The 14446-nt window shown below is 52.7% G+C and overlaps 5 protein-coding genes across 5 annotated transcripts; 3 read left to right on the forward strand and 2 right to left on the reverse strand.

Annotated features, from left to right (window-relative positions):
* Positions 1–437: 437 nt before the first annotated feature.
* On the reverse strand, positions 438–966 carry B0H65DRAFT_507135 (uncharacterized protein; the record flags this gene model as incomplete). The annotated part of the gene is made up of 3 exons (XM_062828117.1): positions 438–607; positions 784–812; positions 893–966. 3 exons carry the CDS (start codon positions 964–966, stop codon positions 438–440), a joined length of 273 nt encoding a protein of 90 aa, XP_062685056.1.
* Positions 967–1557: 591 nt separating this feature from the next.
* B0H65DRAFT_546774 (uncharacterized protein) lies at positions 1558–2806 on the forward strand (the record flags this gene model as incomplete). The annotated part of the gene is made up of 2 exons (XM_062829463.1): positions 1558–1571; positions 1648–2806. The coding sequence occupies 2 exons, from the start codon at positions 1558–1560 to the stop codon at positions 2804–2806; spliced, it is 1173 nt and encodes a 390-aa protein (XP_062685057.1).
* A 5316-nt stretch (positions 2807–8122) lies between these two features.
* B0H65DRAFT_134240 (uncharacterized protein) lies at positions 8123–8547 on the reverse strand. The gene is made up of 2 exons (XM_062820843.1): positions 8529–8547; positions 8123–8467 (listed from the first exon to the last, which is right to left on the reverse strand). Exon 2 carries the CDS (start codon positions 8400–8402, stop codon positions 8157–8159), a length of 246 nt encoding a protein of 81 aa, XP_062685058.1. The 5' UTR covers positions 8403–8467; positions 8529–8547; the 3' UTR covers positions 8123–8156.
* A 2552-nt stretch (positions 8548–11099) lies between these two features.
* On the forward strand, positions 11100–12953 carry B0H65DRAFT_134194 (uncharacterized protein). The gene is made up of 4 exons (XM_062820842.1): positions 11100–11799; positions 12102–12130; positions 12189–12698; positions 12768–12953. The coding sequence occupies exons 1-3, from the start codon at positions 11353–11355 to the stop codon at positions 12622–12624; spliced, it is 912 nt and encodes a 303-aa protein (XP_062685059.1). The 5' UTR covers positions 11100–11352; the 3' UTR covers positions 12625–12698; positions 12768–12953.
* On the forward strand, positions 12653–14155 carry B0H65DRAFT_546775 (glycogen synthase kinase-3; the record flags this gene model as incomplete). The annotated part of the gene is made up of 6 exons (XM_062829464.1): positions 12653–12698; positions 12765–12937; positions 12995–13078; positions 13136–13484; positions 13552–13950; positions 14022–14155. 6 exons carry the CDS (start codon positions 12653–12655, stop codon positions 14153–14155), a joined length of 1185 nt encoding a protein of 394 aa, XP_062685060.1.
* Positions 14156–14446: the final 291 nt, after the last annotated feature.

Consider the following 14446-nt stretch of genomic DNA (forward strand, 5'->3'; position numbering starts at 1 on the left):
ATTGTAGTATGCTCTAGGAGTGTTGATCCTTGGCTGCCTGGATCTTTCAAATGTGTTCAAATGCCCTTTTGATTGCACTGTTGGCTTTAGAGCATCCATACGTACATCGGTAACTTGGTTTAAAAACTGGTTAAGCATAGGGCTCATGCCTGGGCAGACATGAAACTTTTAAATATGGAGCTTGCCACTGTCCCATTTTCAACTCTCGTGTAAGTAACGATCACACCGGCGCAACCGTTCAAGAATGATATGTGTAAGCCGGCCTAACACTGTGATTCAGGTGTCGCCTCATGATGATATGTCCTTGCCGCAGATGATGTCTTTTTCCGTGTCCTTCGCTCGGGTTGTTCGATAGAGAGTTGTTTTTGATTATAGTGTACAGTTATCGTGGTATCTCCCGGTCCCAGTCCTCTCCTGACTGCCCGTGTCCCACGTAGTCATGTTCGATCTTCCGGTGTAAGTCGTTTTCTGCCCATCCGGGGCGCCGTCTCGTCATCGTTCGTCCAGAGATAAGCCCGCTTGCAAACAATAGTACTTGTACAACCCAAACTTTCTACCCATAACTCCGATTTCGTTGTTGGTCGTTTAGGAGAGCGGGGAGAGGAGGCTATTTGATGTTAGTTCAACATATCGATCGAATAGCAGCAGTCGAGATCGCTCGTCGTTTCTTTTCGCTCAAACGTACCGGATGACGGAAGGGCGGGGCACGCTGCGGGTGTAGCCTATGCGATGTTAGCATCTTGTCCAGTACGTATTATAAGATGGCAGATGGGGCGCACATACCGAGATAGAGGATCAAAGGCAGGTAGCCACTATGCGAACATCATGTTAGCATCCCGAGATCTGGCAGACGACGGAGCGAACGGGATGCGACTCGGGTGGGAAGCCATACTAGTGAACCACGACCCGCGAGATGTCGATGAGCTTGCCAATGCGCTCCTTGGACTCTTCCGAAAGGGCGAACATCTTGACTGATTTGTTCTGTTTCCGTGTTAGATTTTCGAGGCCTGGTGAGTGGGTTGTGTCCAGTTTCCGTACGTACCTGGAAGGGATGGGTTCTGCGACGAGTGATTGTCTTGACAAAACGCTGAAACGCGGCTCCCACTTTGATGGACAACCAAATTCTGGATCTTTTTGCCGGCACCAGCTTGGGCCGTTCCGTCAGCCACATTGGGGCTGCCAAGAGCAAATTGCTAAACAAACCAGGCTAGCGTGCAAGTGCTACCTGAAAAAATCAGCTAAAAGGCCCATAATATCGACTTTTAGTGGGCAACCTATTGCTCTAAATAGTTATGCATTGTTGGATTAGTAGTAGTAGCAACCCATGCGCGAACCGGGCAGGCAACAGACAGATCTGGACCGCGACTGCACCTTTCGTGAGCTTGTGAACTTGGACCAAAGAATCTCCAAAAGCTTGACATTGCTCCCTGCACCTTAACCTTTGTTTGTAGCCGATATCCACCCCGTCAACAACATCCATACACCTCAAGGTTCTTTTACATCAGTCAAGTTCAAGCAGTCTTTCAGCCACACGAGTGCTACGGCACACGCTTCATCATGTCGAAACACTGGTAAGTCGCAAATCTTGACTACCCATCATCGCTGACCTCGGATCCCCAGTCGCGCTCTTACTAACGCGTAGACTAGGGAACAAAACAAAGATGCGACCGTATACGTCGGCAACATTGACGAACGCTTCACCCAGGAGTTGCTTTCCGAGCTCATGACGCAAGTCGGCCCCGTACGCCAGGTACACATGCCACAGGACAGAGTGTCGCAAACACATCAAGGTTACGGCTTCGTCGAGTTCGATACCCCCGCTTCCGCCGAATACGCAGCAAAAGTCCTCAACGGAATTAGGATTTGGGGAAAGCCAATTCGCGTCAACAAGGCGAGCGCGGACAAGCAAAAGACGGTCGACATTGGCGCCGAGCTCTTCATCAACAACCTCGATTCCCAGGTCGACGAGAAGATCCTGTACGACACATTCAGCCAGTTCGGCCAGATCCTTCGACAGCCCAACATTGTCAGAGACGACAACAACATTTCCAAGGGCTATGGTTTCGTCAGTTTCGGTTCCTTCGAGGCCAGTGATGCTGCTCGAGCTACCATGAACGGGCAGTATCTACTGAGCAAACAGATTACCGTCGAGTATGCATACAAGAAGGACGGCAAGGGCGAGCGTCACGGTGACGAGGCCGAGCGTAAGCTGGCCGCCGAGGGCAAGAAGCACAACATTGTTCCGGAACAGCAGCCTTTGCCGCCCGCTTTCCACATGACGAGGCCTCCTGCCCCCGGCGTTGCGCCTGCTGCCGACATCCCTGCCGGTGCCGTTATTCCTCCCGCCGTCGTGCCGCCAGCTGCCCCCATCCCTGTGGGCGTGACTGTCGCGGCCGCTCCTGCCTATGGCGTTCCTCCTCCCGGTCCTGCAGCTATGGGTCGTTCTGGACCTCCGTATGGTGCTGGAATGCCACCCGCAGGTGGTCGGATACCCAATCTCCCACCCGCACCCTCCGGTCTCCCTGCAAGGCCACCACCCAGTCACGGTGGCTTTGGTGGGCCAGTTGGTGACTTCCACCCCGGAGGAAATGCTTTTCGTGGTGGCCCTCCTGGTCCTCCAGGTCCCGCGGTACCTCCAGGGCCTCCGGCCATGTACCCTGGCATGCCTCCTCCGGCTGGTTTCCCGGGTGCTCCGCCTCTCGGGGCACCTATGCCTCCTCCTGGTTTCATGCCCCCTCCTGGTGCTGCTCCTCCTCCGGGATTCGGTGCGCCACCCGGAGCACCTAACGGGTTTGCTCGGCGTTAGCGGCGTTAGAAGACCGACCATCCAGATGCTTTGTCTGGGGAAGCAAGTCACCAGGAAAATTCGGAGAAGATGCCGGAACTGTCGAAATCCATGCGGAAAAGGATACGGAGATTGAAGGGGAAATTGAAAAGGATGCGGAAGCAGATGGAGAAAGATACGAGCCAAGATTCTGAGATAGTCCAAGGCAAGATCGAGCCTTTGGTGAGGAAGCGGGAAATACGGCTGACGCCGAAAATCACAACGGGGCGAGACTTCCGAGTCCCAAGGTCTCCTGACGGCTGCCATCTCACTTTGCGACATGGGCCTGTTTTCCCGGGTGTTCATCGTAACTCCAAGCGAACGATGGGGAAGAAACCAAAGGCTTGCCATAGGTCTGGTAAGAGGAGTATTCCTCTGTCAGGGAGCCCCGGGACACGAGACAATGAATAGCCTCTATTCTAGGCATATGTGATAGTGCCATTGCAGAGGCCAGCAGTCTCTTCTTGGACCCTGCTCTACACCTGTCGAGCTCGGTTGTTTGAGAATGACGTGGTCGAACAGCGTATGTTGGTTTGAGGATATGTCAGCAAGCCCCGCCCTTTTCTTCGCTTCACATGGCCGGAGGAGCTAACATCAGCACAGCTGAGCCTTTATGAGGTGTCCTTGCCCAGCAGTTATAGATTGAGATTGGCAGGCTGAAGCGGGCATCGGCTAGCTGTACAAGAAGAAGTGGTGTGCTCAATAGCGAAGGCTTCATGGGCAGGTTTGGAAACAAGCCCTGGGTCAAAGTAGAAGAAGGGAGAACAAAAAGTAATAGATACCCTCGTCTGTGAACGGCAAAATGACAGCTTAAAAAACATCAAATATCTCTACTTCCCCTTTCCCATAGAGTGTTCTGGCTCCAGACTGTCTTTGCCTCGCCTCCTTCGTTCATTACTATGATAATTGGCAGTTGGTGGCCTTTCGACGTTTTGATCCGAGTATAAGAACCACAACACCGCCGCTCTTTCATGATGAGATAACCATTTGGGTATAGTTGAGGTCGAAGAGGAGGATGAGACACCTCCGCAGATCTCTCTGGTCAAGGCCACGTTAGGAGCAGATGTCACCTATGTATGTGTGCCGTCCTCGGCATTCGCCGTGGCTCATACCGTTCGTCGGACTGTACCTCAAACCGGAAGGGCAGTTCCTGTTCCCCGATGCGGCAGGTCCAGTCCATGAACGGGTTGGGTTGGTATGACACTCACTGTTGCTGAATCTGAGACCCTTTCGCTGCAGACCAGAGACAGCTGACTAGGTTGTCTTGGGAGCAAATCGGTTGGATGACTACTACCTCCCGTCTATAGCATAAAGATGCCTCTCCCTTTATGTCGACCTGCAGCAGCCTCATCGTCTCTGTTATTTACTACCGCCCAACATGATGCTTTCCGTTTACCTACCTACCTACCTATGGTTGGTTTCACGACGTGAACGATTCCTTCATGATTTAGAATGGATGAATGGCCCTTGCCTTGCCTTGCCTTGCTTTGCCTTGCCTTGCCATTGTCCACTGTTTCAGCCTCCTCAGTCCACCCTGGAACAACTTACAACAAGATAAGCTCCCGGGTGGCTGGAACTCTGATTCACCCGGTACTTTGGTCCGAGACCACCGGGCCGTTCGATCTTGAGCTTTGTTCGATATATACTTAACCTACAACCAGTGTTGAAGCATTCCGTCAAGGAGAATAGTGATGTTGTTATCCTGGAAGTTGCATATGCATATGATGTTTCTTGACGCTTGACGCGGAAGTGATGGGAGAAAAGGATTTGGATCTCTAATAGAGATATGGAAGCTAGAACTATTGTGTGACTTCCACGTCGTGTGAGAACTTGAACTCGTCAAGTCAAGTCTTCAACCCGCCTGCGGCTGTATCACCACCAGCGTCACCGCACATGAATTCCGAATCGGTGGTGGTGGTTTTGTAAAGGTCCATGTCTGTCTGTTTCGCCCCGGGTTATTGCATGCCGATCTTGCCGTCGTTTGCCTTGATCAAATCCATCGAGGCACCCAACCCAAAGTTAGGGTTTCTTCGTCGACATTTGAAGACAAGGACAAGGGGCACGTTGATGATGATGACTTCCAAAATAATGACAGATCGCAAGGCACGACATACGAGACTTTGCCGACTGCGACATATGCACGCGGAAACGCAAGAGAGACCACGAGATGAGTTGCCCCAGCGAATCGAAGGCCATTGTCCATTTGATTTGGCGGTGCCCTCCCGAACCTAGCTGCATGCTATGCTGTTGCTTCGCTGCAGAGTGCCAGAGCAGCACAGCAGTCGTCATTCCTGACTGATTCTGTCGCCGGTTCATCACTGGCCGTGTTCAGTATAATCTCTCTCTGACATTACAGATATTGCAATTCCAGGGCGCCGGTACCCTATTGTAACGTCTACCTACTGTCAAATGTTCGATCATTAGCCGTTGCACACGTCGATACAAACTTCACCACTCTCAGACAACACCAGAGAGGGAGGTATGCAGTGCAGCAGTGCGCCAATTTCTGGACCCCTGCAACCTTGGCGACATCATTGACCTTTATCCTTCCTGGTAACCTTTGGCATCTTTTTTCTCTTTTCACGATCATGATATTATTTTGTTGCGGTCGTGGGACCGTTGGTGATAGAGGAGAGACTAGCCGGTACCGAGCGAGCACGACGTTCGTTGCTCTTCATCAACCCATGTCGGAGGATCTGCCCCGCTGCGCCGCTTGCCTAGCTGTTGGCTCCGTTCGTTCAAAGTTGGCGGCTTTTGAGGGCAAGACATTGTGGACAAGCAACAGTCATCTGAGAATGTCTCACCGACAACCCAGCAAGCTTGTTTGTTGGATACCTCTACCGAGACCGTGAGCTGAATGAAAAACCACAGTTCCCTCCCCTCCTCACCTTCACCGGTTTCGACTTTCGTTCCCGCTTCGAGATTGAGGTGCATTTCCCAACCTCTAAAAGTCAGCAAATTGAGCACATTGGGTGACAATCACATGCCTGGTTCCATTCAGCTAATAGGTAGGGGGTTTAGCGGACCATCTTGCTTGACTGGGCTGTTGTACGACAGTAGTTGTTGTAGGTACAAGCCCTCATTAATACCTCCCGTCCTATAGGCATCATGATGGTGCGGTCAGCCCGAACGTTGAGCAGCAGGATCGCAAAATCCAATACTGGACGGAGGGGACGTGAACGGGACGCCACGACCGGTGACATCCGTCCGTCTTCTTCGCAACGCAACAAGTCCGACGCCGAGCCCGATATGGCTTCGGAAGGAAAGCCGCTATCGCCAGTTCCAACGGACGGCAATCCACGGCACGGACATTTTGAACCCCGCGAACCGATTCGACACCGCTATCCCGTGCTCCGTCTTCTCCACAGCTTACTGCCGGCTCCACGTCCCAAGGCTTCCTCCAAACCCTGGTCCTGAATCCTGCCCATCCCGGGAACTGGTCCGTGCTCGAGTTCCAGGTTGTGGATTCGTACCCGTAGGGAGCAGCTCACGTGGCACAAGATATCAAGGATGTCGTCCAAGACTCCAAGTGAGCTTCTTTTTACCACCAGGATTGCCCTGACGCTACACGCTACGCTCGATAGTGATTTGGATTTGGATCGAATATCCGGAATTATCGTCAGATAAGATCCGTATTGCTGCTGCTGTACAGCGGCGGTTGCCCGTGTTGAATACGGCCAAGCGTGGACGGGAGCGAGGTCATGGGACCTCTCTTTGCGCCGTTTAACGAGTTCTCGCCAGTCAAGTTTGATCGGATATCCACCCGCTTTTGCAGGACCAGAACGGGCGTACAGGCAGGACAGGTACGGTACGGTGCCCTCTCTGTCTCCTTGACCACGCTGACATAATAAAGGTTCTAGACACGCCCTACCTACAAGCCCAAGAGAGGTGGGAATAGTGTTGGGCTGCTGGTAGCAAGGAATCTTCAGTGTGGCCATTTTCCGTCATTGTGAATGGTGTATGTACGCCGTGTACCTAGGTAGGTGTGCAACGTCGTGCTATTGGACGTCTTCTTCCAGCTTTCCAATGCATGTAAATATCGACCCGACACGATTCCATCGAGGAGACCGGTGACGTGAACAGGCCAGAGACAGGTACGAATGGCAGCCCATAGCTTGACCCATGAGTATCGATTATTCGATAGCTGCTTCGGAGAGACGGACGGCGATCCCAGAATTTGTGCTTCTAATCGATCTAAGAAACCTGAAACTGATCACCCTCGGAAGAAGATGAAAGCTCGAAAAGAGAGTAAGCACGAAACTCTCAATGATGCAGATCTTGCTCGATTACTTTCAGAGTTGCAATGGCTTGCGCATGTACGTAGGAATTTGGATCACGATACCTTCATCCTGTTTAAATTCTTTGCCGCTTTTCAACCCCTCCATCATCTCCTGGCCCCCTAGACTAGGCCACATGCCCCTCCTCGCTTCTTGGGAGATCTTCAGGCAGCAGTATACCTTTCGCCCGCACCGTCATACTAATCCCATCGCTTATATCAGTCGATTTCAGAGCCACCAACTAGCTGCGCTTTTGACCTTGGTTGTTGAGATTGATATTTGCAGATCATTTTCTCTCCATATGAATCAAGCTTCATGAACCCTTCTTCGTTATGAACACCATACCAGTGAGAGTTTGTTCGAATGATGTCAATTTGGTTCCCCAGTGTTAGTGGAGTTTGCTGGTAAATGTACACTCTTTAGAAGTTAACTAAAACACTACATATAGACTTCCATAGAGGTATGGTAGAGCATGCTTCCGAGGAGGAGCTTTGGTCTTAAAACCTTGGGTACTAGTATGACCAGACCTTGACACTCTCGGACATATGTATATGCGAGTAGCCGCCAATCGATACATACTAGACCAGGCTGAGTGAGACATGGATCCTATACTTACACTCTCCAACAGATGGGCGTTGAAACCACTCCTTTCGTCCAACGTTCTCGATTCGGCTTTGTCTCATGGATCTTTACCATTCTGGGATAGCTGAGGGTAACAGTTTAAGACAAGCAACTGCCATCCCTTGCCATGTCTGTGGTGCTGGGCCTTTGTTGTAGGGTCGACCTGAGGGGGGGCCTGTCAGATCGGCTGGGCTGGACGAGATGGAAACTCCAGGGTTTTCCGAGAAATGCAAGGGGAACTTGTCATTCCCCTTGCTCGTCAACGAAACTCTCAGCCCCTCCTCCCCTTGTAACTCGAGCATCAGTGTTATTACTGATCTGGTCTAGATTCTCGGGATGGACAAGAGCCTCCTGCCTGAAAGCCTAGGATGCTAGTTAACTCTAGCTCTGTGCCGTCAGATACTCCCTACATATTGTCACCACGAAGGACATTGTCACCACATCGTGGCGTTCTCGTGAGGCGAATGAAGCCATACAGATCTCGTCTGCAAGGCTGCTTGAGACATGCAATCTGCAAAGTTCCCGTACAAGGAACTCGAGGGATGAGAGAGCGCCTGCTTGCTCCGGAGTTTCAATAAGCTCCAACCTTGTACTCGGAAGGAAAGTAAAAAAGATGTGACAGGCAACGGAAAGCAAAAGCGAAAACGCCAAGGACCCTGCATGATCATGTTGCTCAACATCAGCAGATCAAAACCCGTCGTCCGAAATCTCCTTTGCGGTTTCCCTTTTTTTTCTGTTGCTGAGGCTGCCGAGTGTGCATTTATTAGCGCCCGCTCTTTCGTCTCAGAAACGGGCACATGACTGACATTGACGGGCTTCTTCTGCAACAAAAGGCCAGGCACCGCCCTAGGTGGCACCGCATGCGAACAATCGTGTATTGGACGGATTGTCCCGAGTCTGCACCACGTTGCTATTTCCTTTTTTCTTCTTCTTCGTCTTTTTGCTTTTGGTTGGTGTTTAGATGCCTTTCCCGGCACGTGCCGGCCTTCTGGATCGTGATGAGGCAACTGCCACAACACCTCCATCTGAAGCGAAATCCAAACAGATAACCTTGCGGCAGGCAAAAAGGTGAACTGTGTAGAGGTATCGAATAACCATCCAACCGGCTAGACGGCCCCAAAAGCGCTGCAGCGGGGACAAATTGGACATGCACGGCGATGATGGTTGTATATAAACGTAAAGCCAACATATCGAAAAAGAAGTGTTCTGCCGGTGAAATCCCGAAAGATTCATTCAGTAGTGAAAAGGAAGATGAAGAGTGAAAAGCAATGATCATAAAGCAGCATGTAAATACAGTAGCCGCATCTCAGGGCAGGGTAGTACTTACATGGTAAATATCACCGAGGGCGTCGACCCCTATTCTTGATAAAGCCCGAATCTCGAAATCGGTACCTGAATCCGGCAATCCAGCTCTACGGTATGGAGTCATCCATCACCGACCAAGTCGAGTCCGGGCCAAAAGGTCCCAAAGTGCCCCTGGTCTGGCCATCGTTAACGGTCTCAAGACAGAGACAGCTTAGGGTGTTCCACTGGCGATTGTCCGTCCCTGGCCGCTGGCCGCTGAGGCTATTTCCGGCCCCCGCCTCGAGACGGAGTCGCTAGAGCCATAGAGTCGGAAAGAGTCCGCCCAGGTCCGCCCGCCCAGTGCTCCGGAGCGGAGGCGATATTGGCCTCGAGTCCCCTGGAAATCTGCTGGGACTCGCATTCCATATGAATCCTGGACTCACGTCACAGCTGCTACATCCCCGCTGGACGCAGGACGCTTCCACTTTTTATCATTTTTTCGCATCACACGGTACAGACCTCCAACCTCCTGGCGTGTTGCGGCACCCGCCAACAAATAGGAAGGCCCCTGCTCACCCGCAGCCTGCTACGCTACCCGCAAGTCCCGCACCCAGCGAGCACTGGCCACTAGCAAGGAGCGATGCAGCCTCTTTTGGCCCGCACCCTGAACGGGTAACGTTAACGGTATCGACAGGCCTCTTGGGGAGCAGAGGGCCAGTGAGTCCCCGTCCACCGTCAATCCAAGCCCAGACATCCCATCCATGTTCGTGCGGATACCGATTCCCCAAGCGACTGACCCGCAGCTGCTGGATGTATGGAATAGCCTCCTCGCCAGTGTCCACGCCAGTAAAATGCCCTGTGCCCATCTGTAAACAAAAACACCAGACGACATCACGACGTCGTCTCAAATGGACCCTGCCTGCTGATGTTGGTAAACTCCAGGGCAGGCAAAACAGCAGCAGCCACCCCTACCAAACGGCCCCCTTCCCTCTTTTAGTCTGTTTTTAGATTGCTGGGGCCCCGTTCGGTGCGACCAACCAGACGGCGACCATTTGCGCTGCGAGGCCCCACATTGCACGACCTGTTGACCGGGACGTGCGTCTCGTTGCTGCTTCTGGTGCCAAAACCCACCCAGGCTCGACAGGCTCGAGTTACCGTCCTCTCACGGGTTAGGAGTGACGACGGCAATCGTGACCCCTCACCACCACCGCGAGCCACAACTGATCCCAAGCTCGCCAAGTACTAGCCCAAGACCAAAACCAATTATCATTTCTCAAACACACCTTCAAAAAGACCCCGTCGCTCACGTCGCGTCACCCTGCCCTGCGAACCCAAACAAAAAAAAAAGAGTAATTTCACAAAACGACCGACGAGGCTCTGCGTGCGCTCAGCTTCCCCTTGCGCATTTGGAGAAACACCACGACGACGAACGGTAAGTCTGACTAGAGCTTCCATAACTACAACTTCACCTCACCTCCAAGTCCCGTCTTTACCCCTTCTTTTCTGCACTCATATGCACCTCATCTGGCACCGAGCCGACGTCAACACTCCTGTCGCCATCTTCTTCACCCTCTGGTTCTCGCATTCCTCAAATTATCTACACCCCTCGCCCTTTTGGCTCTCCCCCAGTTCTCGGGTTGAGCTTGCTCTCACCTCCATGTCACTGTCACTGTCACTGTCACTGCCATTCTGCCTCCCACAAGGAAAACCTCCATCCCTCCCAACCCTGGCCTCCCGTCTTGTTGCCTCTCCTTCCCAGGTCCCCAGCCCCAACCCCTCTTCTGCCTGCTCTGGTTGGCTGCATCGCAGGTACGGCGCGCCAAGTCGCTGGGCCATCTGACCTCACCAGACGTGCAAGTAGCACTGCATGGCATTGTGCCGTGAATGGGCGGAACGGGTCTTGGTCAAGCGCCTTACAAAGGTCAAGTCCAATTTCCACAAGACGACGCAGCAGCGAGAAGGAATGGAAGGCTTTTGGCTTTGTTACGGCTTCTCTTTGGAAAGGTCATGAGCTAAAGTCAAAGTCTCCTGCTGCTTTCCGGCGGTTTGCTGGCATTGTTGTTGGATTGTGGCCCTTGCCCCTCATCTTGCGCCGGTTGATGGCATCCCCATCCCACTTCCAGTTTCACTCTGTCACTGTCCGGGTGCTGCTGCTGGCGCAATGCTCATCAGAGGATCGAACCCACCACGACACCCGACCCAGGCACAGACAGGTACTTGGTGCACGAATGGCAGGTTTCTCTCTTCTCGCAGGTTTTCTCTAACGAAGTCGCAAACCCAAAAACTCTTAACAAACCCTTGCCGAGTCACGGCTCCCGTCTTGTTGCTGTCAGTGCCAGCCCAGCCATGGCGATGCCTTCTTTTTCTATCATATCGCCGTCGGGTTCAAACAGTTGCAGTGTGCTGTCCACCTCGACCGACGGTAGCAGCAAGCGAGAAGAAGGGCCGGCGAGCCTCGTGGCCGCTCAGCGTTCGATCACACCTCGAGTGCATACATGGTGGCCCTGCGTCAATGGACGTCTTCTGCAGACCACTCACTTGACCTGGCGTGCGGGCGCCTCCCCTCTGCCCACGCTAAGCTCGGCTTGTGTATGGTCGCCACTGCATGGCCCTGTCATTCCCCGCCGTCATTTCATTAAGCTACCTGCCTTAACATGGCCCGCCCCTCCAAGACCTACCTACCTACCTACCTCTACCTTACCTCACTTCCACTCCGTTCCAGTTCCAGTTCCAGTTCGATTGACGTCCGAATTTCGAGGTCGTTCTGCTCTTGCTCTCCATCTGGGCTTGCCTGTATGCACGTTGCACCCTCAGTCTTTCCCTTGCTCAAGCGGACAAGCACAACACTCTCCTTTCATCTCAATCCCGCTTGACGTTCCCTCGCAACGTCCCCGTCCCCGTCCCCGTCCCCGTCTCCACTTCCACTCCCCTTCCTGACCTCTTCGATCAGCATCTCCTACCTCTAGTCCTTCCACTTCCCCTACCCGCCCGCCTCTTCTCCTAAAACGACCTTGTTTCTGTCTCGCGACCAAGTTCAAGTTTACCAAAAACAAACTAAGAGACCCTGTTTTCTAATCGCCTGTGCTGCCGCCTAGACAGTCGAGACAAGCGACAGACCCCTCCAGTCAGTCCACAGTCACGGTCACAGTCCACACCACACCTGACGCACCACCATCGTCCAGCCCTGGCGCACCTTGCCGCATTCCGCGTCCATTACCGCACCTCTACTGGTCCGTTCAGCCCACTCGTCGCTTTCCCGCGCCGCCAAACCACTTCATTCCGTCTTACAACCTTTCCAGCTTGACAGCTCGAGACAACCCCCGGCAAACAACAAAAATACCCAAAAAGCCATCACCGGCCCAGGAGCTGCTACGGACTCAGTACAAAGCAAAGCTTTCCGCATCACATCGCGCCGCCTCGCATTCTGCTTCCATTTCAAACGAACAGGGAACATCACTGCTGCATCCAGGCCCGACGTCAAACCCATCAGCCGTGAACCCAGTTGCCCGGTCTCCACACAACCTGTTGCCCAACACGGCCCGCATCAACCCTTCAGCGACCTTCCTTCACTCGCGCATTGCCGCCAGCAACTCCATCGACGATTATCTCGAGCGATAGCACCGAATCGATCTAAACTTAATTCACAATGGCGTCGAACCGCCCAGCGGCTTTCAACACCCTCCGGATGGGAGGTGAGCATATGGAGTGAGCGGTCGAGTTGAGAGGCAGGACCAATTGCTGACAAACATGTTATCCAGAAGTTATCCGTGAGAAGGTACAGGACGGCGTCACAGGAGAGACGCGGGAGATTCAGTACACCCAATGCAAGATTGTCGGCAATGGCTCGTTTGGTGTCGTCTTCCAGACCAAGCTGTCACCTTCCAACGAAGATGCCGCCATCAAGCGCGTTCTCCAGGACAAGCGCTTCAAGGTCGGTGCAGCCCGTATTGGACGTGTCTCGAGGTCTATGAAACTGACAGGCACATAGAACCGCGAACTTCAAATCATGCGGATTGTTCGCCACCCCAACATTGTCCAGCTCAAGGCCTTCTACTACTCGAATGGCGAACGTGTAAGTCCCCAACGCATTGGAGCTCGTGGTCATGCTTGATACTCATTGTCTTTGTAGAAAGATGAGGTGTACCTCAACCTGGTGCAAGAGTTTGTGCCAGAGACCGTTTACCGAGCTTCGAGGTTCTTCAACAAGATGAAGACCACTATGCCGATCCTGGAAGTCAAGCTCTACACCTACCAGCTATTCAGGGCTTTGGCATATATCCACTCTCAAGGAATCTGCCATCGCGATATCAAGCCGCAGAACCTCCTGCTTGATCCTACTACCGGTGTACTCAAGCTGTGCGACTTTGGCAGTGCAAAGATTCTGGTGGAGAACGAGCCCAATGTGTCCTATATCTGCTCGCGGTATTACCGTGCACCTGAATTGATCTTCGGTGCTACCAATTACACAACCAAGATCGGTAAGTTCTATTGGGAGCACCAGCCCCGTTGCACATGTCTCAGACATTGGCTAACCTTGTTGCGCAGATGTCTGGTCTACTGGATGCGTAATGGCCGAGCTCATGCTTGGACAGCCCCTCTTCCCTGGAGAGTCTGGCATTGACCAGCTGGTGGAGATCATCAAGGTCCTCGGAACACCTACTCGGGAGCAAATTCGAACCATGAACCCGAACTATATGGAACACAAGTTCCCTCAGATCAAGCCTCATCCGTTCAACAAGGTTTTCAAGAAGGCCGACGCTGATGCTATCGACCTCATCGCCCTCCTTCTTGAGTATACCCCCACCGAGCGTCTGGCGGCGATCGATGCCATGGTCCATCCCTTCTTCGATGAACTCCGGGACCCCAGCACCAGACTTCCTGACTCGAGGCACAACTCTGGAACCGTCAGGGATCTGCCACCGCTCTTTGACTTCACCCGTCATGGTATGTACTTTTCTCGCGTATCATCTTATGTTGAAGGAACTTTAGGAACTGACGATTTTATCTCTTTACAGAGCTATCCATCGCCCCTCAGCTCAACCACAAGCTTGTTCCTTCGCACATGAGGCCGGTTCTCGCGTCGAGAGGACTCGATATCGACAACTTCACTCCTATGAACAAGTCGGAGATGATGGCGAAGTTAGACTGAAGCTGATCTCGTTTCGATACTCAATATCGCCAATCCATTCCCGAAATATGAATGTGGACGATTTGCGCTGTGTTTTCCGAACAGCAGAGCGTTGCCTAAGATTTCGAAGCAAGCGGTTTGACTCGCCGATCCGATTATGACCCAAAACCGAAGAACAGATATTTCTGCGTCCACCTGGACGAGACGAAAGCGATTTCAGACTACGGCATTATCCGACACACAGATACCCCTCGTCACAGGTGCGCTGGAACAACCGTGCAAAAATTCGTGCCGGCCTGGAGGCCGAGAAGA

This window comes from Neurospora tetraspora, assembly GCF_033439725.1.
Source record: "Neurospora tetraspora strain CBS 560.94 chromosome Unknown B0H65scaffold_2, whole genome shotgun sequence".
Lineage (NCBI taxonomy): Eukaryota > Fungi > Ascomycota > Sordariomycetes > Sordariales > Sordariaceae > Neurospora > Neurospora tetraspora.

What these genes read in the sequence shown, in the direction of transcription:
- B0H65DRAFT_134240 (XM_062820843.1), bottom strand. Translation starts at nt 8,402, where the DNA reads ATGTTGAGCAACATGATCATGCAGGGTCCTTGGCGTTTTCGCTTTTGC.
- B0H65DRAFT_134194 (XM_062820842.1), top strand. Translation starts at nt 11,353, where the DNA reads ATGGCGATGCCTTCTTTTTCTATCATATCGCCGTCGGGTTCAAACAGT. An exon ending in CTCTCCATCTGGGCTTGCCT is followed by an intron (nt 11,800 to 12,101) that starts GTATGCACGTTG and finishes GCTGCCGCCTAG; the next exon opens with ACAGTCGAGACAAGCGACAG. An exon ending in ACAAGCGACAGACCCCTCCA is followed by an intron (nt 12,131 to 12,188) that starts GTCAGTCCACAG and finishes ACCATCGTCCAG; the next exon opens with CCCTGGCGCACCTTGCCGCA.